General features: G+C 45.5%; 1 protein-coding gene across 4 annotated transcripts in view; it reads right to left on the reverse strand.

The window, feature by feature from the left end:
• Positions 1-44: 44 nt before the first annotated feature.
• ATF6 (activating transcription factor 6) overlaps positions 45-27,661 on the reverse strand; it is an 80,466-nt gene continuing 52,849 nt past the window's right edge. For 3 of the 4 annotated variants that reach the window (XM_030455439.1, XM_030455440.1, XM_030455438.1), the window contains 2 exons: positions 18,178-18,262; positions 45-2,181 (listed from right to left, as the gene is read on the reverse strand). In XM_030455439.1, coding sequence (XP_030311299.1) covers positions 1,973-2,181; positions 18,178-18,262 — 294 coding nt within the window. In that variant the 3' untranslated portion in view covers positions 45-1,972. The remainder of the gene's footprint in view (positions 2,182-18,177; positions 18,263-27,661) is intronic. The other variant, XM_030455441.1, reaches the window with a different exon arrangement.

Genomic DNA, 27,661 nt, shown 5'->3' on the forward strand with positions numbered 1-27,661 from the left:
TTGCTTAAGTGAAGCAGTATTAACCAACACAATATTAACAGTAATAATAATAAATAAATAATCATTTTATTGCCTTCAGTGCTAGGGACCACAGAGAATAAAACTACAGGGGATGAGATGCTCCCCACCACTTGAGCCCATGGGTGCTGGCTGAGGATGTGGTGCCACAGCAGCCCTTGCCAGGGAGTTGGACTGTGCCAAGCTGAACCACCACCACCACCACCACTGCCAGGTCCCCTTCCTGCCTGCCCAGCATCAAATGCTTCCCCTTCACCCCAGAGGATCTGCCCACCCCTGCCCAGGGCTCTGGGGGAGCTGGGGCACTGCTGGGCTTTTTCTTTTTGACTCTTGTGCAAGCTGGCCCAGAGTCAGGTGGGGCCAGGGCCAGGAAAAGAGAAGTGGTGCAAGGAGCAGAGCCAAAACCCCTGGCTGAGCCCGGCTGCTTCCCAAGAGTGTGAGCAGAGAGGGGATGGGGGGCCTGTGCAGCTCACTCTGACTACGTGGCAAAGGGCAGAGCTTTTCCATAGTGTTGCAAGGCACATACTTTCCAGGGTTGTATTGCTCCTCGCCCTCCTCCTCAACTCCCCAAGCTATCTGTCTTGCTACAGGATCAACCTTTCTTTCCTAACAGCCACACACAAATCATAATAATAATAACAACAATGAAAACAAAACCTTCTCCCCCCCCCGAAAAAAAAACAAAACCCAACCCACATCAGTCAGGCAGAGGTTGAGACAATGAAGGAAAGGCTGGAGTTGGCTGGCAAACTGAAGCCCATCATCTTCTGTGCTAACTGAAAAGAGGAAAAAAAAAAAAAAAAAAAAGTAACATGCTGAAGTAATTACAAAAGGCTGATGCACTGCTGGTGTCTCATTCCAGCTGAGCACCAGAGTACACCATTTGCTGGAGCCCCTCAGCACAGCTCTGGCCAGGGCTTGGCTGACAAAATTGGGACCAGTTAACAGAGCTCTGCAGTGGGCTTTGTCACAGCAGCAGCCAAGTGCAGCAAGAGCCATGTCTGGTGTGCAGCTCAGGGCTTGGGGACAATCCCTGCTCTGCTGCCTGGCAGGTGGCTGTCAGGTCAGGGAAGGTGCTGTGGCTCTGTCCCACTGAACTGAAGCAGCTTTTCTGTCCTGGCAGGGCCAGTGCTGCTCTGAGAGCTGTGAAAACCATTAAATATCACACACACACACACACACACACACACACACAAAATGAACACCAAACAAAAGGCAGGAGGGGAAGGAGGGGGTGGAAAAAAAGAAAAGAAAATCCCCAGCAGTAAAATCTTTAGAAAGGCATATACTAAATCACACCCACAGGCCAAGCCCCAGCTTTTTGCCATGGGGAAGACACCAGCAGTGTGTGGGTGACAGCATCTGGTGATGGGGTACACACTACCTGGGGAGGTGGCCCAGCACTGTGCCACCCAGGCACCCTGTCCCCATGGGTCCAACCAGCACCCCAGGGAGCAGAACCACACTCTGTGGCGCTGTGGGTTGTTCTCCTTGTAGTGCTTTGGCTGGAAATGTGGGGTTTTGTTTTCCACCACCCTGCTGGGCTGCACCTCACCTTAGAGACAGTCTAACAGGGACTAAAAAAAAAATAAAATTAAAAAAATCACCAGCCAACCTACAATTTTGGACAGTGCCTAGACAGCAAGGACAGCCCATGCTCCCACACTCCAAGTGCAATCCCCAGGCACCAGCTGCTAATGCCAACACCAGGACTGCAGCAAACATGCATCACCTGCACCTCTGGCATCACAAATCACAAGCTCCATGGGTCCCCCCAGCCTGTCCCCAGTGAGGGGCTGGCTGAGCTGTGTATTCCCTGGGCAGGATGAGGCCATTGGGAAGGGTCAGGCACAGGAATGGGCTCAGTGGGATCTGCTTTTGGTGCATCAGTGTGCCAGGAGCCCTGGGGTTCAGTCTGGCAGCAGGACCTGCTGTATGCCAAGTGCAGGGGTTGTTACTGCAAGGATTTGACAATAGCCCTGAGGGCATGGGGGGTCTCTGGGACAGAGGGAGATGCACTGTAGAAGGTGGTGGTGTGGTTTCTGCGTTGCTCTCGGAGGTAGGGAGGGACAGAGGAGGTTTTGATGTGGAGGATCCTGGTGTCCATCACTTCGCAGTCGATCTGCATCATCACCTCGTAGTCTTGCCCATTGATCACATTCTCTGCAGAAGTAAGAAAATAAAATAAAGTTTTAAAAAGTCACTTAGCCCTACAAGCTCGTGGCCTAAGGGCACCAAAAGCAGAGCTCTCTGGACCTGTGCTTGTCTGGAGCAGGAGGTGGATGAAGGAACCCCCTTCCTCTGTGTGTCCCCCAGCCTGCTTGTGACACCTCAGAGGGGTGAGGCCACACTTGGCCTGTGCAGTCACAACTAGCAATTAATGTAGGTATTTTTAGTTTCCACTTCTTCATCAACACATGATTACCAAAGGAGTTTGCCTTGTGTAACATTTATTACTGATCTGTTGTTCATAGGGATGATTGAGGATGGGGCTTGTTTAAGAAAGCTGAATGTTTCACTTCTTTTTTTATTGCTTTAAGAATACTGTAACCCTCTTACCACTGAGGATCTAGAGGAATGTCTTTACCAGGTAATTAATAAAAAGAAAAAAAGCAATAAAATGCTATCTCCTGAAAGAATAAACTGCACCTCATTACTGTGTCAACCTGGCTGCTGTCCCTGCATGACACTGTGGTGTGACACCCCTGAAAAGCCTCTGGACACAGGGAGACCCAGGCCAACACCTGAGACCCCAGCACAAGGGGATGTTGGGCTGCAGAGCCCCAGGATGGGCACGTTGGCTGCTGCAGAATTCCCTGGGCTTGCAGGCAGAGGCAGTGCACATGGCCAGCATCTGCTGCCTGCATTTAAAGGTGGGGAGAATCCCCTCCAGAGACCAAGGAATGTGAGAGCCCAGATCAGATTTCCAGGCACGACCAATCCTTGCCTTTCAGAGTCAGAAACTCTTGACTGCCATCAGCAGGGTTTTCTTCTTTCTGTGCTGAGGAGGATGGAAGATCTAATGGGAAGCATATGGATGGGAGGAATGCAGTATACATTACTAATTTTTACTGTTTTCTTGGATTAACTCTGACTCTAGATGACAGCTGACAACTGTAGCTGGACCCTCTGGTACCCCACGCCACCTGTAGAAGCCATTAGATGAAATATGTCTGGTATAGCAATGAAATTCAGGAGCAAACCCTTGCTAAGGGGGCTGAAAGTCTGCAAGGGAAATCAAAGCTCTCACCTGCAGAAATGAAATGGAAAAAACTCTGCATGTGCCACCAAGGCCAGGAACAGCTGTGCATGTCTCTGTACCAAGGATCCAAACAACCCTTTTGGCCACCTTGCTGCTGGTAAAAGCCCTGCCACAGCTTAGGGGGATTGTATCCCCAGGTGGGACCCTTTTTGAGGCCAGGTCAAGAGCCTGGAAAGAGCAAATGGGATCAGCTGAGCTCCCTGTGACACAGCAAGCTGAAAATGCAGCTCCTCAGCTCTCAGGCTGGAGCTCAAAGCTTGACAAGAACTCTGGCTATGAGAGCAAACGTGCTTCAAAGCCACAAGTGGGTGAAGTGGGAGGAGAGAGCAGCCAGGGACAGGGAAACCTCTGGGGAAGGCAGCAAGAGTTTCCTGTGTGTGCCCACAGTCAGTAGGTTCCCTGGCATGGAGGAGAGCAGGAATCCTGGAGAAGAAGCCCCTGGGAGGCTTCAGATCAGCCCATCTCAGCTGCTCACACTTCTCCCAGTGATGGCCCAGGCTCCAAGTGACTCCTGATTAAATAAATCAGAGCTCTGCTACCCCTGTGCCAGAGGCTCTGTCTTCTGCTTCCACCCCAGCTGACAGGAATGATGCTCACAGGTGACACCTCTCTGTCCAGCAGGCATGCACAACACCTCAGACATTGGCAGAACACCTGGATCCTGTCCTGGGAGGGTGAATCCCACTGGGGTTTATATACAGCTGATTCCTTCCTCTTCTGGGCTGAAGGCACTGTTGATGAACTGCTGCAGGAAGGCTCTGCAAAGGGTCTCAGTCTCAAAGGGACGAGGACAGTATCAGGATCAGTTCAACTCCCTCCCTACAGGCATTTCTAGCAGCTTTTCTCACTACCACTGGCCCCAAAATGAAAAGAGGAGGTGGGATTTTCTGCAGATCCAGCTCAGGGATGCTGCTGAGCACCTGGACCAGCTGTGCTGGAAGGAGCAATCTGAGAACTGGGCTGGTCCACAGGGCACCAGCAGAGAGTCCAGAGGTGCTGATGCTCTGTGTCAGCCCACGTGAAGCTCTCAGCAGAAGTGACCTGAATGTTTGGAAAAAACTATCTTGCTGTCAAAGGGGCAGGCACTGCAAAAATGATTCCACATGGCTCCAGCCTCAGCTCGACACCATTAAACTTTGATGATCTGGCTGAGGAACAGAGAGCATACTTGTAAGGCTCCTGGAAGACACTAAACTGGAGGGATTTCAACCACCTTGAAGTACTGGATTAGACTGCACTTTCAGTAAAAGACTGTCCAAAATCTTCAGGATGGATTTCAACCAAGGCCAGAGCTAAGTAGAATGCTCGGGAGGACTGGAAAAACATGAATACAAAATGGGGCTGGGCAGAAATACCACAGAAAAAAACTTGAGGACTGCAGAGGATCACTGGGGATCAGCCAATGGAGTGAAAGGACTAGAAATGAAAAAGCTGAGAAACAGATTTACCTTTGACCAAATTTCTATTGATAATGAAATATAAGCCCTGGATGAAGCTCCCTTGGATGTCTGGCTGTCTGACACTCTTGTCTCTCAGACAAGACCTGAGGTATCTGACCCTCCCTCCCCACACTTGCTCGTGGTCCCTCAGCTCTGTTTTTCTCTTTTTCTGGGAGCTGCAGGTGCCTGCTCATGACTGAAACTCCTCAGGGCCAAGATGTACCTGATCATTACAGAGCCCCTTGTGTAAACTGAGCTGTGAGAACTCTGTCTGCTCTTTGCTCAGAGCAGAGACAACAAAGCAGTGAGATCTGAGCTGATGTTTGTCCAGGTGTAGAGATGCACAGCACAGCTGAGATGGCAGTGACAGCACTGCTGGGCCATCTGTCCTTGGTGAGGAGTCCTGTACTCAGCTGAGGCCACAGCTTGAGTCCTGTGTCCAGTTCTGGGCCCCTCAGCTCAGGAAGGAGATTGAGGTGCTGGAGCAGGTCCAGAGAAGAGCAAGGAGGCTGTGAAGGGATCCAGCACAAGTGCTGTGAGGAAGGGCTGAGGGAGCTGGGGGTGTTGAGGCTGGAGAAGAGGAGGCTCAGGGGAGACCTCATCACTCTCTGCAACTCCCTGAAAGGAGGTTGGAGCCAGGGGGGGGGTTGGGCTCTTTTCCCAGGCAACTCTCAGCAAGACAAGAGGGCAGGGTCTCAAGTTGTGCCAGGGGAGGTTTAGGTTGGAGCTGAGAAAGAATTTCTTTCTGGAAAGGGTGATCAGGCATTGGAATGGGCTGCCCAGGGAAGGAGTGGATTCTCCGTGTCTGGAGATCTTTCCAAAGAGCCTGGATGTGGCACTGAGTGCCATGGGCTGGGAACTGCAGCAGGAGTGGATCAAGGGTTGGACTTGATGCTCTCAGAGCTCCTTTCCAACCCGAATGGTTCTGTGAAACAGAATGGCTGAGTAGCAGGACATACTCAGCAGTTCCTTATCCCTTCTCAGCCAGGGGGCAATACCTGGAGCAGAGCTCCCTGCTCTTCAGGAAACTCCATGGTCTGACCTCACCCCCAGAAAAAGCCAACAATTGTGCTTGGTGATTCTCACCTCAGATCTTTTACAGACAGCCTGGTCAGCCTTTCATCCCTTCCTCTTCCATGGGGCTCCCAGTAATACCAGCACCTGGGAGACACCAGTGGAAGGGGATTTTCTAGAGCAGTGAGCAAATGGGTGCTCTGCAGTGTGGGCACCCAGTGCTCCCTCTCAGGGGATCCTAAACCCATCAGAGCTCAGGATGCAGGGGGGTGGGCAGGGGCAGAGCTGTCTGCAGCCTGGAGCTGCTCTTTTCTTAGCTGGAAGGTGAGTGCTGCCAACCTGTGTTACAAGGGGCTGCTTTCCAGCCCAGAGCAACACTGAATTATGTCTCAAGTTTCTTGTGCTGAATTACCCATGACTGATGCTTTGTGGGATTACATAAGCAAAAACACAGGAACAGATCTCCTGTAGAGGTGTCTGGATTTATAAATAGATTTATTACTCCTCTTTGAAGTACAGAACATACAGCCACTCACACAGCCTCAGGCTTAAGGAGCCATCCTTACCAGGCCAAATGGGTGTGTTGCACTTAATTAGTTGTTAAAGAGGTTTAAAAGCCATGCTTCAGATGATGAGCTATTTAAAATTAACAGCTAAAGTAACTGAGCCAAGCATTGCTGGTGCCTGAGCACACCTTCTCCAAGAGTCTTGCTGGCCCTTGCAGACTGCACTGAACTCTCAGCACAAGCTTGGTCTTGGGGACAGAAATCCAATTCCTCAACACTGTTCTCAAGGGTTTATGGCAACTCAGCTTAAGAAGAAACAAGCTGGAAGACACAGCTGAAGAAAGCTGACATCAGGAGTCTGAATAAAAAACTTAGCAAATCAGGCTGAGGGTAATATCTACTGCTACCACTTCCTAAAGATGATGGAAGATTGAAGTACTAGATTTTCAAAACTTTTTATGTACAAAGACCATAAAACCAAAGTTCTCCTTCTCCCTGTAGTAGTACTGACATGAATCAATCAGTTGAATATTCAGATGTCTGTCCTTGAGATCAAGCATCCACTTCTACAAGAGATGCTGTCTTAGAGAAAGGCAGAAGGTGGAGAAGGTGGTTGGAGAGCAGCCAGACAGAAAGGGACCTGGGAGTCTGGATTGCCAGGAAGCTGAACAGGAGCCAGCAGTGTGCCCAGGTGGCCAAGAAGGCCAATGGCATCCTGGGCTGGCTCAGGAACAGCGTGGCCAGCAGGTCCAGGGAAGGGATTCTGCCCCTGTGCTCAGCTCTGGGGAGGCCACAGCTTGAGTCCTGTGTCCAGTTCTGGGCCCCTCGGCTCAGGAAGGAGATTGAGGTGCTGGAGCAGGTCCAAAGGAGGCAACTGGGCTGGGGAAGGGACTCGAGCACAGATCCTATGAGGAGAGGCTGAGGGAGCTGGGGGTGTTGAGGCTGGAGAAGAGGAGGCTCAGGGGAGACCTCATCACTCTCTCCAACTCCCTGAAAGGAGGTTGGAGCCAGGGGGGGTCAGGCTCTGCTTCCAGGCAGAGATCAGTCAGACAAGAGGCCATGGGCTTAAGCTCTGCCAGGGGAGGGATAGGTTGGATATTAGGAAGAAATTCTTCCCTGAGAGGGTGCTCAGGCATTGGAATGGGCTGCCCAGGGAAGTAGTGGATTCTCCGTGTCTGGAGATCTTTCCAAAGAGCCTGGATGTGGCACTGAGTGCCATGGGCTGGGAACTGCAGCGGGAGTGGATCAAGGGTTGGACTTGATGATCTCTGAGGTCCCTTCCAACCCAGCCAGTTCTAAGGTAGGCAGAGAACTTGAGAGACAGGCAACAAATATCTTATTGTTTTTAGTCAGGACACAAGGTGATGTGAATTGTCCCTCTGGACTTCCTTGGCCCTTTGGACACAGCCATAGGACAGGAAAAAGTTATCCCTTTCCCACTAACACCTACCCCTCCACACAAGGCTTTGCAGCAGGAAAACGCTTCCTGCAATTTGCAGAGAGGCTGCAACACAGCTGCCCTGAAATGCCACCTTGTGAAGTGTTTCGAGGCTGTAACCACCAGGCTGGTTTGGAGCTTCCTGAAGATGTGCTCACACCTCAGCTCATTGACAGAGCTTTGCTTTACGAAATACACAAAACCTTCCCTTACCCCTGGCAGTCCCACACTGGACTACCCAAAAAATACTCTGTGAGATCAATACAGGGCCTGGGCCACTGAACATCCCCCTTTTCTCTTAGGCACAACTCCCTTGGCAGGAGATAACCCACAGGTTTCTTAGTAGGTGACTTGTAGAAGTGGTCAGAACCTGCTCACTTTACTCCCACAAGGTGCTCACCAAATATACAATTAAGTCAGTGTTGACCCCAGAAATCTGAACTACACATCCTTGCTTCTACTGGTGAGATAAAGTAAAGATGAGGCAGGTCATTTCCTCCTGGAACTACCTGTCCTTGTCAGTAAGGCTCAAGAATCATCCCCTCCTCATGGACAACACCCCAGAGTAAATTTTTTACCCACTGGTGTAGCTGATGTCAAAGCAGGTACCAGGGAATTATTTCTGCATAGTGGGATCCAAACCCACCACCTCTCTTCAGACCATCTTTGCTGCACAGCTACGTTCAATATTCTAATATTTCTATATTCCACACTTCCTTCTAATGAGAAAGGTTGCCTTGCCACACCAGATCCCAGACACAATCAGTGTTAATTCACACTTAGAGCCCCTCCTGGAGCCCCATCCATCCCACCAACAGGAACCCAGGCAGCTTTAGAAGAGCCACCAAATAACTCACACAGAATCACACAGAATCACAGAATCATAGAATCCTAGGGGTTGGAAGGGACCTCGAAAGATCATCTAGTCCAACCCCCCCTGCCAGAGCAGGGCCACCTAGAGTACATCACATAGGAACGTGTCCAGACGGGTTTTGAATGTCTCCAGTGAAGGAGACTCCACGACCCCCCTGGGCAGCCTGTTCCAGGGCTCTGTCACCCTTACAGGAAAAAAATTTTTCTGGATATTCAACTTGAACCTCCTGTGCTCCAATTTACACCCATTACCCCTTGTCCTATCACTGGTCACCACTGAGAAGAGCCTAACTCCATCTCCCTGACACTCACCCCTTACATATTTGAAAACATTGATGAGGTCACCCCTCAGTCTCCTTTTCTCCAGACTAAAGAGACCCAGCTCCCTCAGCCTTTCCTCATAAGGGAGATGTTCCACTCCCTTCATCATCTTAGTAGCTCTGCGCTGGACTCTTTCAAGCACTTCCCTGTCCTTCTTGAACTGAGGGGCCCAGAACTGGACACAATACTCCAGGTGTGGCCTCACCAATGCAGAATAGAGGGGGAGGAGAACCTCTCTTGACCTACTAACCACACCCTTTCTAATGCACCCCAGGATGCCATTGGCCTTCTTGGCCACAAGGGCACATTGCTGGCTCATGGTCATCCTCTTGTCTACCAGGACCCCCAGGTCTCTTTCACCTACAGTGCTCCCCAGCAGGTCAGCCCCCAATCTATACTGGGCCATCGTGTTGTTCTTCCCCAGATGCAAAACTCTATACTTCCCCTTGTTGAATTTCATCATGTTTCTCTCTGCCCAACTCTCCAGCCTGTCTAAGTCTCTCTGAATGGCAGCACAGCCTTCTGGTGTGTCAGCCACTCCTCCCAGCTTAGTGTCATCAGCAAACTTGCTGAGGGTACATTCTATACCCTCATCCAAGTCGTTGATGAAGATATTAAACAACACCGGTCCCAGCACCGACCCCTGAGGGACTCCACTAGTCACACACCTCCAACCAGATTCTGCCCCATTGACTACAACTCTCTGACTCCTTCCTTTCAACCAGTTCCTGATCCACCTCACTACCTGATCACCAAACCCATATTTGATCAACTTATCTACAAGGATGCAATATCTCCTTGCTTTCTGCTCCCTGCACCTGATGATGCCAAAATTGGGTTTCAAGAAGGATTTGACACCAAGCTGCCTGAACAATTTATAGCCCAACCTCCTTGGTTCAGCAAGTGCAGATGCCAGAGGATGCTGGCACCAGCTGTGGGCAGCACTGGGGTTGGGATGTTGAAGGGCTGTCCCCAGACACAGACAATCCAGGGATTTTCTCTGTCATTTCTGCAATCTTCCATCTCCTCTTGGCTGAGCAGCCCTCACTGTCCTACCCACCACATCTGGACAGTGTTTCTCTCTGCAGTTTCAGTATACACTACCAAATAAGTATAGAAATGAAGCACTTGGTACTCTAGCAGCTACTAAGACTAAAAATACACTCACTGCAACAACACAGTGGGGTTCCTAAAACATTTACAGATTTTTTTCTTTTTTTTTTTTTATTATTTAAGGCAAGGGAGAAAGTTACATTGTGACCCAAATAACTTCTTCTTTTAAAAGCAAATTGCTGCTTGCAACTATTTCCAAACAAACCAATTGCAGTGGTTTCACCTCTGTGGACTCAGGGAGATCCTGGGTATTTTTGGTTCTCCAGGTTTCCCAGCAGTCTATATTCCTACAGGAACAGGGATCTTGGTCAGAAACACTGAATCCTCATCATCAAAAGTCACTTTGCCAAGCCACAAGCTGGGATGAATGAGGAAGGGTCCCTTCCTGGGACTAAACTGCTCCCAGATGCTCTCCAAGGGGGATATATACAGGCATCCAAGCCTGATGGATTTTTTAGGGTCCCTTCAAAGACTTTTTCACAGAGATCTGTATCTTTAATCAATCTTCATATCATTTTTAAGACATTTTCCTATTCTTATTTAGTCTGAACTACAGCAATTACTTCACAATTTCAATTTATAAGCATTTAATGCTAAAATAAATTTAACTATTTGACTCCATCTTTTTTTCTTTTTTTCCCAAGAAGTGGTGTCACTTTTCACTGACACCTCCTCTGTCACCCAATCTCATTTGTATCCTTCTGTTAGCATCTCACTGCTTCAAGAGTGAAGGTTGGTGTGAGCCTGTATTCACTTACAGTGTCTTTATAGGATGGATCATGTCCAAAGAGTGAGTAGAATTTTCCACCTGTCTCACTTGGAGACATAAAAATTCCTCATTTATTTAGACACTGTGATCAGCCCTTGCTCACAGAAGAGGATTTTTAATCCCAACTCTGTGACACTTCTGTTTGGAGTGAGCCCTTTCCTCCACCTGAGGTTCTCTGATTCAATGACTTTGCAAGTTAATTAAAATAAAAAAAAATAAATCCTATACACATGCTGCAGAGTGCCTAGTTGGACATGGCACACTAATAAAGAGTGAGATGTTTTAAAGAGCTCTGTTTCCCAGCTAAACAAGAGAAGATTTACTGCTTTAATGCCTGAGTCCTGTTCTGAAACAGAGGGGCCTCCTTTCCAGCTCAGCCTGGCAATTATTTCTTCATCCAAATGGCCCCAAAAGGCATTTGTGATGTCCTGGGATATGCCATGGTCTTTTCACCTACAGAACAAGAGAGGATGGAGGCAGATGATTTACCTGGTAACAAGGGGTGTGTAATTGAAATTGAAAATACTCTTCAGATGCTCAGGAGGTATTTTTCACACTTTCCCAGAGCCAACCTGCTGCAAAGCATCAAGCCTGGGGGATGCCCTAAGAAGTGCTGGAGGTAAAGGGGACTGAATGAAGGGGGTGAGGACAAGACCTGGGATATGAGAAGGCAAAAGCCTCCCTGCCCCACTGGCACCATCTCCTTAGAGACTGCAACCCAAGCACTGAAAAAGACTCTCTTGGACTGCTGTATTTTTAATAACCTCAAGGCAGAACTCAGGGATGTGAAGCTCAACTACCAGTGCTGTTGCAATTTGCTGTTTTTATAGGGTGAGCTCATTAGGGATAATTATGCTTCAGATCACAGCAGAAACAGAGTCACCAGCAAGCAGGGTTGGCCTGGGTATCACCAACATAAAACTGTGTTTGCCACCTAACATTTAACACTGAGAGGAATTATGTAATCTGGAATTTACAACATTTCAAAATGGATTCAGGCAGATCAGGGCTTGAGTTATGATGTGCTGCACAAACACTGCTCAGGGGGGCTGAGATGGTGACACCAACCTCACAGAGCAGGAGGAAAATTCCCAGCACAGAGCTGGGAAACTTGGTGGGAGAGCAAAGCTACCCAGAATTAGGGCAAACTGAGAAGATAAGGGCTCTGCAGCAAGATGCACACATGTTCTAAGCAGAATTTGGCAGCTCCACACTGGCAGCCAGGGGTTTCTTTTCATGAGAAACATGGCATGGGTTTCTTTTTCTTTATGGATTTTAGAGCAGCCTATCTTTTATATGGAAAAAAAAAAAAGATCTGGTGTAGTAACTCAACACTGGTATTGGAAATACTGTGTATGAAGTCTAATTAATTTATGACTCATTCCCTACCACCTTCAGAAACAGTTTGTTCCCAAGAAAATGCCATCTGTAACACTTATCCTTTCTATACAGGGCAGAGCAGTCACATTGGGGCTTGGCCTGCTCCATCACACAAAACCCAAGAGAAATTCTTTTTTTGTATTAATGAAGGGGGAAAAAGGCACAGAAGAACCTCTGAAACCATCTTCCTGTTCTTTAGAATACATAAAAATAGGTTACTCATTTAGCAATTTAGGTAAACAACTCATTATAAAAAGTCACTGGGGAATAAGTCTTTATGATTTAATTTCTTGATCATTTCCTGTCTTAACCAAATAAACATGAACTCAAGTGACACAGACTCCATTACTTCTGTGTGCAAATTGTTGAATTTCTTTTTTTCCTACTTTTCTGAATAATTTATCTTCTCCTTCCTAACAAAGACAACACAGATCAACAGACAATGGTTACGTAAAGTGAAGTCTCTCCAAAACAACAAAACCTGTTGAAAACTCGAGTCCAGGCAACGATGTTTTAGACCATTCTGATGTTCAAAAGAAATGCAGGGCAGTCTGGAGGGTTATTCTGTTCTGATAAATTGCTTTTACACCACTTTGAAAAGAGAAAGGGAGTGAGGATATCAGCATCTCATCATACCATTAAAATCTGATGTTAAAAGTCAACAACAGAATGTGTTCTGCTGTGATTTCAATCCTGACCTCTAGAGCTGCAGCTCTTGTGATATTAGCAACCCATTTTTCTTACAGCACAACCCCAGTAATTGCTATGATTACACCCAGGAGACAGACTCTGGCCCTTTCTCAGTCCAGGCTCAGTAATCTTGCTGTGCCAATAACCTAGAGTTAACCAGGGCTCTGATTTTTCCCTCCTCAGGCTTCACCAAACCACTTTAATTCTTCAACTGGCAGCTCAAGAAGCAGAAGAGTGGCATTTTCAACACAACCTGTGGACTCACAGCATGGAGAGATTCTCAGAGAGGTTTTTTACAGCCTGGTTTAGAGGATCTCACTGCTTGGAAGGACTCTCAGTGATGCTCTTAAAGAAGCCCTAGCAGCCATCCTTCTCTCACCTCACAGCTAGGTTGTAATCCCATTTAAATAACTGTGTGCCCACACACAGTCTTGGGAGGCTGTGCTGAGTTTTCAGCAATTTCTGCTAAAAATCCAGAAATAGAAGTAAGAGAAGTAACCCTACAGGTTGCCCTTGTATAGCCAAGAGCCCTCTGTCCCTACCCAAGTGCCATGCGCTCCTCAGTGTGGGGCCAAGGACTTGGGTTCTAACATGAAAACTGAAGCAACAACATCTGGAGATAGCTGGGGCCATCAGCCTTCTGGAAACCATCCTGAAAGTATTGAAAATGAGACAGAAGGTTACCCAAAGTGTGAGGCAGCACCCTCTAGGGAAGGCAGGAGCCTTGTATTGGTTCAGACCTCCCTCATTTGATGGCTGACAGGGAATTGGGGTTCTTGTTCTGGAAGACAGAAATGGCATCTTTTGTTTTCTTGACCCTGAAAGGCAGAGGAAGTTGGAGACTTTATTTATCCAACCTCAAGACATGGGAACATTGTCACTTCCCAAAGAGCTGTTGGTTTTATTTCCCTTCTCAGCCTGTGTGGGTTCTGTGTTTGCTTTATGGATTTTTCACAGAGGGTTTGGTTCCAGCCTTGGACATGTGAGTGGCTTCTGCATGTGGCTGGCAGCTGAAAGACCCTTCTGTGGAGCTGCATGCAAATAATGATGCTGCTTGATGGCAGAAATTCCTCCAGTTTTGATCAAAAGGTTTGTTCTTGACCATTTTAATTAGGATGTGCATTATTTCAGAGCACTTCTGAAGCCTGTTACATCAGGATGATGAAGGAAGGCTGAGGGAGCCATCAGAAGGTGGCCAACACAACAGAACACATGAACTTTGCAGAAGTCCCCATGCCACTCACAGGAAACTTCTGCCTTTAGAAGATTATTTTGCTGTTGTGTTTGATGAAATAGAACTATTAAGAGACCAGGGCTCCTTCAGAACCAGGAAAATGTGAGTTATGGAGGGTCAAGCACATAACCAGCCACCTCAAAGGCAGACTAAAGACAAGTGCCACTGTGTGACATTAACCTAAGGACCCAGAGCTGTAAAAAAACCCTCTTGGATCTCACAAGGGGGTTTCCCATCCTGTGTCTCACTTTTGTTTGGCTAAACTTGCAGCCACCAGCCCTCAGTTTGGAGAGAGCAAATGATGGAAAGACTTTCATATCCAGGGAACTATTTTGCACAGGGATCCTAAGAAGAAAAGAGATCTTTTCAGTCTTTGTGCTGCTGCTAAGGCCACCAGTCCTCATGGTGCTACCTGCACAGCTGCAGACAGCTGCTCCTGCCAAAAAAAGTGCAAACCATGGGAGTACTGAATCTAATCCTAGGGAGAGATAAATGAATCTAAGTGGCTTTTGGGTTAAATCTGAACTCTGCCTCCTACACTGAGTGCTGGACACACATTCTGCAAGAAGAGGGCAACTGGTGGTGTGTGCTGAGCCACGGAGCTGCAGGCATCCTGCAGAGACAAGAGATTGATGCTTGGGGTGGGAAGAGTGGCTTAGCTATAATCTCTGGATTATTTTAATGCAAAGATCAGTGTTATAGCCCACTGCATTTTTTACAGCAGTTCAGTAAATCCAAAGCTAATGGCAGATGTTTTCATTTAAACTGGAAGAAAGGCACCGCCTCTGTGTCAATTGGGAAGGGGGGTGATGAGCCAGCAAGGCTCTGAATTACAATAAAAGCAAATTTAGGAATGAAATCTACTGGAGACTTGATTTGTCTCAAGTGCATAGTTATATTTCTAAAATAATAGCTGCAATCCAACATAACAAACATGACTTGCTTAAAAAACAAAAGCTGGAGTTTAACTGTAAACTGCAGTTGGCTTTCTTTTCCATGAGAAACTGCAAGAGATTTCTTCTTGGAAAAACTCTGCAGGACAGGAACACCAAAGGGTCCTCTGAAAACCATCTACAGTGGGACTCGGATGACCCAGTTCTCCCTTTTTCCCTCCAGGCTTACCAACCCTAAGACTTTCTGTGCCTTGTCACTGGGCAGAGGAAGGTCAGAACGTGGCATTGCTGGATGCAGGGGACAAGGGCAGGGCTGTGCTGGGGGACAGCAGCCAGCTGGGAAAGAGGAGAAGGGCAAAGGGGCTGGGAAAGAACCTGGGGAGGCAGAAATGGAGGAGCTGACAGCAAATACTGGCTGTGAACTGGAGGGGTTGCCCAGCAAACTTGGAAAGAGGATTGGAACAGGGAAAGAGAGCAAGAAGAGGAGGATTAACACACATAACACAAGTTACTATGCTTAAAAAAATACTTAAATTTAACATATGTTAACTTATTAACCATATTTAAATATTTAAACATATTTCTGTGCACCTGCACACAAGTCCTCACTGGAGATTGTGCTGACTTACCCTCATCTTCCCAGAGGGGAATGGGTGCTTCAGGCTGATCAAAGCAGCAGCACACAGGGCAAAGTGACAAGGTCATGGCCATTTTCAGTCTTTTCAGCTGTACAAGTGGATGTTTTTTATCAAGTTTTTAGCTTGAAAATGAACAATGTACCTGTAACTGCTTGGTACAGTGTTTTTCTCTTCAACTCCCACCCTACTGAATGCACATCCACACACCTGCCTGCTCCACAACTTGCTGTTGAGATTTGCCATCAGCTGCCACCAGCCAGACTCTGCTCTCAAGAAAAAACCCAAAAACTCTTCAAAAAGGCTCCCAGATTCCCAATTCCTTCATATCCACCAAGACTCCTGTCTCCCCATTGAGCATTTGGTTTGTACACAGAACCAGAGAACCCTGCCATTAACCTCAGAGTCACCCAGGACAGTGAGTGACAACTCTGTTCAGCTCCTGATCTTGGTCTGTACCTGCTTTGTGTCCTGCAGGCAGTGGTGGGAAAGGCTCAAGGCAGATGAAGGCACTCAAGCACCCAAAGTACAATCAGAAAATGCTGATAGTCCTGCTGGAAAAAAGACTGCAAGCAGTTCAAAGAGCTCTTGACTCTGTAAGCTGCTTCGTGTTTGGAAACAGTGTCATGGGTAAAGTTTAGTACAGAGACAAATAAATAATCCTACAGAAGAAAGTGATGAGGTTCTAAAAGAATTTCAAAGCAATGGCCACTTGCATTCCCTACATCTCCTCTGCCAGAGCTGTGGCAGCAAAAAGGAGAAGCAAGGAAGTATAAAAGGTTTCCCTTCTTCCAGGGAGATCTGGCTGAGGAAAAGCAGGAGGGGATGAGTTCTTTCACTGAAAGTTTGGCCAATTCCTCCCAGGGAGACCTCTCCTCTCCTAGCAGCCAACTCTCTGCAGGTGGACAAAGAATTAAGGTGGGCTTAGAGGAACAGCAGTCAGCTGGGAGGAAAGATTTCTTGTCAGAAAACTTCCAGATGCTTGTTCAGGACATGCTCAGTCCCTGCAGAGGGAGGAGAGGGCAGAGAAGCAATGTTCTCAAAGAGATATGGGTTCCAGGCAGAATCTTGAGATGATTTTCTTCTCCATGTAATATACTAATAATCAAATTAAAAAGAAAGCCAAGCTATCTACTGGCTCTTGTGCATCTTGTAATTTTTTTCCTAATACCCAGCTGAGTGTCACAGAGGAAGCAGTGTTTGATGCTGCTGTTTACTTAATGCTATCCTGGTGTTTCATCTGTTTCAAAAGCTCTGCCCAAATCCCTGGACATTTTTTTATTTCCTGGATTATGCTGATGTTCTGAAGACAAATCCCAAAGAATTCACTGTAATTTTAAAGTATTTCATCATTAATGAAGGCTAAGATTTGTCTTTGGATTCTGATGTGCATTTTCCATATTTTATCTACTTCGACAACTGCAATGTTATTTCAAATAAAACATGACTCAGGAACATGTTAAGAACAAGTACTTTGTAACTTAGAAATAGTGTTTGTTCTTCAAGTGACAAATGACCCATTTTCACATGATAATTCAGCCCAGCCAGAGAAGGGTTTTCACAATGGACATGAAAAGGGAGAAAATGCCAAAAAGAATCCTGATACATCAAATAACAATTCCCCTAAGATATAGATTATCACAACTGACTTACTGTACTGCAAGGGAAAATGTGATTTTCAAAATGTTGAACCAATTAATGTTTTCTTAAGTCTATGGAAATTTGCAGCACCAGATAATGTTTTCAGCATGCTTGGATTTAATGAAAACACTGGGTTTATGGTCACTGTAAAATACTCAAGTTTTCAAAAAGCATGCAGAGATCATCCAAAAGTAAACTTTATAATGTTGCAGGGTTCATGATGCTTTTGGTGACTGTCAGTGACCCTGTCCCCAAGCATGTCCTAACTTGTCTGTTCCTCACCATATGAATTAATGAAAAATTTACACAGTTCTCATCCTGTCTCTGCTCTAAACTGCAGTTCAGGGACATTTCTGTTTGCTAACAAGCCTCTGCCCCTCATGCAAAGCTGTTTTCTCTGCTGTGCAGCACTCCAACATGATTGTTATTAATCCTGACCACAGAGTGCTGAGGCCCTGCTCACACTGAGTGTTGTATAACTGAGTGGTAAACAGCTGAAAAAACTGATGGAAAGCAGGCAGCATCCTAACAAACCAGTAAGGGTCAAGGAATCTGCCCTGCTAAGCAAGGAGAAGCTCAGACAAGAGGATGAGGACAGCATCCACACCCAAGGGGACCTCTGTAAGCCACCAAGCTGAGGAGTAATATTCAAGTAACCCTTAACTGGCTGGGTATAAAACATGGGACTGGGTGGTACCACCACTGTGTCCTTAAAGGAGCTAGAATGAGATTGCAGAACTGCTGTCCAAGTCATGCAACCTCTCCTTAAAGTCTTGGGGATCTGCCAGCACCTCAGCTCCACCAGGGACCCTGGGAACTCTGGCCCAATACTGACTTTTATTTCAAAGCTGTAACAACAGGCATGTGGTCTAAGCTTGGTTTCCACACACTGGTCAGGAAGATCTCTTTGAAATTATTCTTCTATCATGCTCTTTCATGTTTTGGACTTACCATTGATGTTTACAGCTGGCAATACTATAGACATCTTTGGTCTTCTGGTCTTGTTATGTGTGGTAGCTGGCAGTAACAGGTGGTCCTGGAAAGAAAAAAATAATTTAAAAAAATGTTTTAAATGTACCCTGGGAAAATTCCTTTGTCTTACAGGCATAAAACTATTTACAACAGCTTAGCAAACACAGATTTTTGAGGGAGCCTTCCAAAAGTCACAGCAATTGCTCATGCTGTGTCAGCCTGAAGAAATCCCTACTGCATGCAGCATGAAAAAGCCTTGATCATGTGGAAAGAGATGGAAACTACTATTAGGCCCTCAGTCAACAGAGTACTTATGTATATGATTATAGTAATTTCACTTGATTTGGATGATATTTAAACATGTGGTTAAGGGGTTTGCTGAACTGGAGCTGTTACTTGCAGTGCTGTCTGCTTTCTCTATAAATGTCATCTGGCTGTATCTATGTCAGGCTCTACACCACGTGCAGTAGGACTGCATCAGGACTGTGACAGGGTTTGGATTTGTCCTGGTTTGGGCCAGGATAAAGGTGATTTTCTGTCTTGTACTTTTGCTTTTAGCTCAGTCTCTTGTAAGTAGTTGCACTTGCTGAAATTAACAGCAAGTTTCTCAGACAGTGTCTGCTTCTAGGGCTGATAACACTTGATGTTTATAGTTACTGCTAGAGCCTGGTGTGCAGAGCCAAGGACACTGCTCAGCTCTGAGGAGAACATTTTACTGTCCGGGAGGATAAAGAGATTCCACCTGCAGCCTCCTTTGGGGAGGAACAGACAAGAGAGATGCCAGAATTGACCAAACAGAGTGTTCCATCCCATACACCTCATACTCAGTATAAATTTGAGGGATCACGAGGGCCAAGCCAGATTTCCTGATTTCCTGCTTCCAGTCCTTCCTGCCTTTCCTGCTTCCCTTCCTTCACCCGGCATCCTGGAAGGATCCCATCCCTTCCTCTGCCTGTGCTCCTGATCCATCCCAGCCCATATCTCTGTGTTCCTGCCTCCAGCTCCAACTGCTGCCGACTCCAGGATTCCAGCCTGGACTTTCCCAGAGCTGCTCTGCAGCCTCAGTGGTGATGTGAGAGTTATTGGGGGAGAGGGGTGAGGAATGTGGTTTCCATTTTCCTGTATATTTGTATATATTTAGTAATTTTTCCTATTTATCATTACTGTTCCATTAAAGCTGTGTAGTTTAGTTTCCAGCCCATCAGTCTCTCTCCCTTATTCTCTCTCCTTTCTTTATCAAGGAGGAGAGAGAGATGAAAAGAGAGCGTCTGGTACTTGGTTTAATTGCCAGGCCAGTGTTAAATCCTGACAGGATTTCAAGAGGTGAGCTCTGTTGATAACACATGGAAGCTTAATTGCAAAGCTGAAAGGTGCTGCTGTAAGACACCAGTGTTCAAACTCTTGCCAGAAAACCCAGGGTGGTCCCCAGGTTTCAGCAGGAGAAGCTAAAGAAGCAGGAGAAAAAGGGTATGTAAGGAAAATGCAGCCTCTCCTCAGGTTGTTTGGGTTTTTTTTTTGCCATTGGTGAATTCAAATTGCTCAACTGGAAAATAAGGTTTAGAACAGAAGAGAAAGCATCAGTCCAGGCATCTCCAATACTGTGCTGATTTAGATGGACCAGAGAAACACCCCAAAGGACAAGGAAAGCTTCCCATGCCTTTCAAAACTTCCCTGACACAAGCTTGCCCATCACTAAATATCTTTTCCAAGCCTTCCAAAATTAATGGAAATACTTATTTTCCCAGTCCCTGTGATTTCCCCTCTCCCAATACCAGCAATGCCAAATTCAAGCCCAGTCTCTGTGGGAAGAACAAAAGCTGGCAGGTGTCACCTTGTCAAACATCTGGAAACCACCTCATTCAGAAGGTTTTGGAATGTCCTAAAACCAGCTCCTTACATCTGCTCTTCAGTTTTTAGAACCCAGCCATCTATCTTATGGAATTAAAAAACAGAAGGAAGTTTCATGCTGGGAGGATAACTGTGTTTCCCCCATAGTCTACCTGGACTTCAGCAAAGCCTTTGACACTGTCTCCCACAGCACCCTCCTGAAAAAGCTGTCAGCCCCCAGCTGGGACAGGAGCACCCTGTGCTGGGTTAGGAACTGGCTGGAGGGCCGGGCCCAGAGAGTGGTGCTGAACGGGGCTGCATCAAAATGGCGGCTGTGGTGTCCCCCAGGGATCAGTGTTGGGCCCAGTGCTGTTCAATATCTTTATTGATGATTTAGATGAGGGGATTGAGTCCATCATCAGCAAATCTGCAGATGACACCAAGCTGGGGGGGAGTGTGGATCAGCTGGAAGGCAGGAGGGCTCTGCAGAGGGACCTGGACAGACTGGAGAGTTGGGACGATTCCAATGGGATGAGGTTCAACACGGCCAAGTGCCGGGTCCTGCACTTTGGCCACAACAACCCCATGGGGAGCTCCAGGCTGGGCACAGAGTGGCAGAAAGGGACCTGGGAGTCTGGATTGCCAGGAAGCTGAACAGGAGCCAGCAGTGTGCCCAGGTGGCCAAGAAGGCCAATGGCATCCTGGGCTGGCTCAGGAACAGCGTGGCCAGCACGTCCAGGGAAGGGATTCTGCCCCTGTGCTCAGCCCTGGGGAGGCCACAGCTTGAGTCCTGTGTCCAGTTCTGGGGCCCTCAGCCGCTCAGGAAGGAGATTGAGGTGCTGGAGCAGGTCCAGAGAAGAGCAAGGAGGCTGTGAAGGGATCCAGCAGAATTCCTGTGAGGAGAGGCTGAGGGAGCTGGGGGTGTTGAGGCTGGAGAAGAGGAGGCTCAGGGGAGACCTCATCACTCTCTACAACTCCCTGAAAGGAGGTTGGAGCCAGGGGGGGGTTGGGCTCTTTTCCCAGGCAACTCTCAGCAAGACAAGAGGGCAGGGTCTCAAGTTGTGCCAGGGGAGGTTTAGGTTGGAGATGAGAAAGAATTTCTTTCTGGAGAGGGTGATCAGGCATTGGAATGGGCTGCCCAGGGAAGTAGTGGATTCTCCGTGTCTGGAGATCTTTCCAAAGAGCCTGGATGTGGCACTGAGTGCCATGGGCTGGGAACTGCAGCGGGAGTGGATCAAGGGTTGGACTTGATGAGCTCTGAGGTCCCTTCCAACCCAGCCAGTTCTAGGATTCTATGATCCTATTTTAATAACTAAAAGTTTTAGGGAAGTGAGTTACACACAAAGTGTTAAAAATCAAGATATTCTGTAGATACACAGCAGAAATATCACTCTTTTTCCCCACCAAAGAAACCCCTAAAAATGAAATAACCATGAGAAGAAAGCATTACTTCAATAAATGACTGTAACTAAAACCATCTTGGTACCACAGTTATAAAACAACTCTGGTATAATTCTCAGACTACAGATGTAACTTCAATTTCATTCTTGAACCTCTGAGATTAAGACAACACTCAGATAGCCAATGAACTTTACAGAAAAAGTTCTGGAAATTCAGTGTTCCCAAAGGAACAGGCCATAGATACACTACTTTAAAAACACATTTTGTACCAATGTCCTTGTCATGATTTGATGACTATTTTTAACATCACTTTTTAAATGCTTATTCTGCTGTTTTTTTCTTTTTCAATGCTTCTGAGAGTCCAAAACATCATTACCTAGGAAAACACAGGTATTGCATAAATGAACCATTACAAGTAACCACTGTTTTTCTGCTAGTATTTCTGAAGATTGGCTTAGTTGTGGGACCTTTATTACTTATAATAAAGCTTATAATGGGACCTTTATTTACTGCAGGTATAAAATGTAGGAAGAACTATCACAAACTCTTTACAACTGGAGTACCTTTACAGAAATAAACAGCAGTGTCATGACAGAAACACCAAATTAATCAATAGCTACAAGAAAAGGAAAACTCCAGGTACCTTCTGCACCATTCCCTTTCTCTGTAGCATCACAGGACGTTTCAGAAATGGTTTTTACCCAGAGCATGGTGCAATCCTGGAACAGCAAAATGTTCAGGGATCCAAAACCCACCCAGACAAAGCCCTGGCTGCCCTTACCTACTGTCAGCAACAGCCCCAGCTCAGGGAAAAGGGGGGGTTAGGTACCCCCAGAAGCTTTTTCTACCCATTTTGATCATCTCATGGGTTTTTTTCTTTTTTTTTTTTTTTTGCAGTCCATAAGATAGACACTGGCAGTATCAACTCCTCACAAGAGTTCTGTGGCAACTACAGAAGCAGAATAAACACCTCAGACTTGGGACTTTACAAGCTCTGCATCTCCTTCATTCTGCTTAAATTTAGAGACTTGGCACAGACTGACCCTGCAGTTAACAAATTGCATTTCCATGCTTACAACGAAGCCAAACTATGCACTAACACTGCTAAGCAGGTTCAGATTCCATCAAATTGATCTGCTGGAAAATAACACTTTATTCTAAACCTTGCATTGAAAATGAGATGTAAAATTCAACTTTCTTAGTTCCACCTAACCTAGAAAACCTTTTTTTTTAAATACCAGGGGTTAGATTTAAGCACAACTGATTTCAGACTTCTGTGAAGAACATTTCAAGAGTTGCCAAGAAAAAAAGCTCACCACTCTCTGCTCTCCTTCTGCCTAATTCTGGCTTAAACCCAAACCACCAAGTTATTTTCTGGTAGATCTCTTAATTGAAGTGGGCATCTCCAGCAGGTGTATTAGAGACAGGAACTGAGATGATAAAAACTGACACCTATTTTACATGATCTCTTACTAGCAGTGCCTCCACACACAACACAACCAGATTTGGAACAAGAGAACCATTTTTCAGTGAAGCCATTTTGCTACCCAAGATATTAAAATTAACTCTCCCTTATTTTCCAGGCTGTGAAATGTCTCCTAAAAGTACACAGCAAAATGGTACCTTTGTGTATTAATTTACTTGCTACTCTTCCTTGTGAGAGGGAAGACCCAAAGGCTTCTGCTCCCACAGCAGATGGGGAGACAAGAAGATAATTTCCACTCACTTTTGTGTACCTGGACATGCACAACTCCTCAGAGCTTCAACACCAGCTTTGGAGAAGACAGACATATAAAAATAAAGTCAGCTGTAAATCCAAACTGCTGCCAGGAGTGAAAGTGCAAGATCCTAGGATTGTCTGGAGGTTGGATCCTGACCATCTCTGCTAGAAAGAGCCAAGAACAAGTAGTGACAGGACAAGGGGGAATGGTTTTAATGGTTTGAACCCAAACCATTCCATGGTTCTCTAATTTTTCAAAATAGGGAATAATGCAGATTTATCCATCTTCCCAAGAACCTTTGTGTTTCACATGCAGAAGGGTCCCTCTGACCATCACTCCTAACTTGTAAAGTTCCCTAAATACTCTCATTCTACATGGAAAGCAGATATAGCAGTGGGTGTGATGCAGAGAACCATAAATATTCTGCCTACTGTTTAGCTACATACAACATTACAGAGCCCAAAAGCCTTCAGATAGCCCACAACTCTTATTTTAAAGCAACACCAGATGATTTATATGCAATATAAATGAGTGTATGGATTAGTGATGAGGAAGAAATTAAACCTTTAGAACCACTGAATGTATTTCTAACATGTAAAATATTTTCTATCCTGTTCTGAAGCATGCTGAGCAGCATCAAAAAGGGGTGTGAGGTGCTATCACTCATCCCTAATTTTAAACACCAGACAAAAATATCTAACATTCAAATGCCCTTTGTGATATTAACACGTGGAATAAAACAGAAAATGCATAGAAACAAATCTTATAAGTCAGCATTTGGCCCATGAACATGAACATCAACCAGAGGCAGAATAAATCACAACTATTACCCAACAGCAGATGGCCTTGGCTTGGGCCAAGATTTGCAGTGAGATGAGATGACAAATTAAATTAAATAGATGATGCAGACCTAAAACTGCTGGCAGAATGACTGGAAAAATGTCAGCCTGGAAAGACAGTATTTCAAATGAGACCCCAGCTTTACCATTCCCATTTTGGTTTTGCTCATCTCTACAGTTCAGGAATACTGAAGCCAGATGAGATGGGCAGATAGATAAATACACAGATACTAAAACTCCAGCCACAAATATATTACCTTGATTTAATTAGTTGGGATAAAGAAACACAGTTTTTCCTAGCAATACAGTCTGAAGCTGTTATTTGTTGGACTTCTGATAAAAAAAACCACATTGATCAAGTCCCTGCCACCATAAAACATATTAGAAATATATAAATATAAAATATAAATATAAATATATTCTATATTTATATAAATATATTTATATAAAATATAAATATATAAAATATATAAAATATATAAAATATAAAAAATATATTAGAATACACCACACCAGAGCTGTAACCATTTAGAAATAAGGTGCCCCTATAGAATGAATTTACTGACTGAACTTGTTTTCTCTGCTGCCAGTTTCATTGCCTGCTGATCTCACATGGAACTGCAATAAAGATTCTGAGGCTTCTTACACAAGATCAGTGTTGTCAGGGCTCTAACAGGGATTAAGCTTTGGAGCTCTAAACCCCACAGGCAATGGAAATCCTGGTCCACTGGGCTAGAATATTCCAAAACTGTCTGCTCCTGGAGTTTCAGCCTCAATCTCAGGACACATGAAGTCTTGACTACCTAAATACATGACAGCTTGTGGGCATCTTCATTTGCAATGTTTTTGGAAAGAAAAGAGTTGTTTCTAACACTCAGAGTTAAAGGAGAAAGAAAAGATCATCACTGCCTACCATGAAGTTTCACTGAACAGAGAGAAAACGTGCTGCTCAAGGGCTTTTTTTTTTAATTATTTTTTTTCTTAACGTATCACTTTCATAAACTGGACTTTTGGATTGGAAATTATTTTTCTGTAATTAGCAATATTGCTTGGTTTGGCTTTTGTAATACAGCAACAGATGCTTTTCCCTGGGCAGCAGTAAGCACCCAGCTCCAGGAAATCTGTGGAGCTCCTCCTGATCCTCTGTGTTTGAAAGAAACACAGAAGAACAAATCCTTGCAGCATGCCTGTTGTGGAGGAAAATCTTACCAGTGCTATGGGAAACATTCAGGGGAGATGTGCGTGGGTTTGAGGGATATCTGAGTGACATGGGACACAAAAGAATCGATTTCCAAACCCACCAAGGCTTTGCACTCCCAGCATGAGCTGTCTTGCCCTTACCCAGGAGGTTACTTAGCTGTCAAATCAATTCCCTTAGATTTTTCTTAGCCTCTTAACTGCTGTGCTTAGGTACCAACCAGTACTTTTCAAAAGCCTAACACCTCAGGCAAAAGCATTTCCTACTGAAAAAAAAAATAAAATAATGTAACAGAACCTGATTTAAATGTGCTATATTCCAATATTTAGCACATCTGCCTATGTGAGCACTGTTTGTCACACTGCTAAGGGCAAGCCATGCTTCTGACCCTCTGGTTTGGAGCACATATTCTACAAATTATAGATGGGATCCATGTGGGAACCCTGACTTTGCTCTTCCAAGACAGGTCCTACCTCACTTCTCACCAAGACTTTGTCAAGATGCCTAAAAAAAGCTCTGCTCTCTGTCAGAGATCCACCTCTGAAGAACTGAGGATAATGTTTTTCAAACCAGTGACATTTGCTGCTTTAGAGGAATAAAAGCCTCAAGGAGACAGGATTAAAATACCAAAGCAAAACCTTAATGTGCTGTTGATTTGATCAACAAAAAAAAAAAAGATTTGCTCTTTCTCATTGCCTTGGAGACCAGCTGTGTGCTAGAATACTGCAACTAACACAACCCCAGAGCAGAGTGGGCAAAGAGAGCACCTCACCAAGCCAAAGGGTATTTCAGAAGGTTTCTTACACTAAACACTGGAACTGAGCCTTGTTTCATCTCTGTTTATAACTCAGAGGTCTCCCAGGGAACATACCTCAATCCCTTCCAGCTTGGATCTTCATGTTGTGATTCTAGGACTGCATTAAACCCACTGCTGATCCAGGCTGAAGTGCCAGCAGCTCTCCCAACCTGCCTCAGCTACCATTTTGCTTTAGTGGCATTACTTTTGGGTGGGTTCAACACACTAAAAGCTCAGCTAATAACTATAAAACCACATTAAGCAGATAGAAAACAAGTGGGGGTTTTTTGACCCTGAAAATATTGTGCATCCAATCCATGCAGTGTCTTTCAAATCTATTTTTTCCTGAACACATTCAGGGATTTTAGGTCATTGAGATGACAGCCAGAGGAACACCTTCAGAGGCAGGTTTTTGGCTGTACAGAGTGTAAAACAAAAATGTGTTTTCCCAAGCTCAAGAAGCTTCAAGCATCTTCAGAGACTGCCCAGCAGAAACCCTCTGAGGGGGTGGATATTTAAAACTCTGGGCTGACAGAGGCAGTGATCCAGTTTGCCTTTAACAAACCACAGATTTCACACTTCTAAAAAACTACAAAATAATTGTTTCAGGCTTTCTGGCCACTGCCAGAGATGTGATGTGTCTGTCTTGATCTCCTATAGAGGCCACTGAACTTACACAGTGCAGGACTGCAGTTTTGGGCTCATGACTCCTACATGAAGCTGAAATTTGATCCTCAAGGCAGCCAGGGCTGACCTTCAGCAGCTCTCTGGACACAAAAGCAGCCTGGTCTGCAAAGAAAAGAACTTACTGCAATGCACTCATGGCCCAGGGGCTGATTCTCCTGCATCTCAGCAGCTCCCACCACTGCCAAGCACAGAACAGAGATTGGGTGTAAATGAGAATCAGGTCTTAAGCTGTTTCTGGTTTCCTCTATCACTTCCAACACAACGTGTCTGAAAGTTTACAAATTTGTAGAGGAAATGGCTGTATAATTTCACTATTGAATTGGTTGGGTGATGGCAACCATATGGTGTCCTGAGAGGAAACCACCCTGGTCCATCTGAACAAGGCAGAAGCTCCTGCAGTGCTGCTTGCAGTCCCAGAGGACATGAAACAGAGGTGAGGGCACCCCTGAACTGCTACCCCACAAGTTCAGTCTGACCTTAATACATGAAAAAGGGATGATTTTAAGAACAGAAAAAAGAAATCAGTAAAACCTCTGTGCAAACTGTGACTCAGAGCCACAATACATTGTAAAGCTGCCTTGGTTTTAAAGTTGATGTGTCTTTTTTTTTTCTTGAAGATAGGCTATAAATCAAGCAGTCATCATAGATCCTTACATCACTTCATCTATGAGTATGGGAGGTGAGTGAAAGACAGAATAATGACTGCAAGGAATCCCAAGAAAATCAGCACAAAAAATTCACAAGGTCTCAGCCTCTCTTCACCAGCTCTTGACAGTCCACCCCAGGAGTAGCTTTGCTCCTTTGGGTTTAACAATAACCATTTAACTTGGAAAAAGAATCAGGTCTGCATATATTAAACTTGAGGTTACCTAACATATTAAGACAGCTTGATTTTGCAGCATACTAAAAGGAGTTTAAGTGAGAATTCAACTCTCTACTCTTAATCATGGAATTTACTTTAAGTTTTAAGCATGGGGGGGTAAAGGAGACTGTC

Source organism: Calypte anna, chromosome 8 (genome assembly GCF_003957555.1).
Source record: "Calypte anna isolate BGI_N300 chromosome 8, bCalAnn1_v1.p, whole genome shotgun sequence".
Lineage (NCBI taxonomy): Eukaryota > Metazoa > Chordata > Aves > Apodiformes > Trochilidae > Calypte > Calypte anna.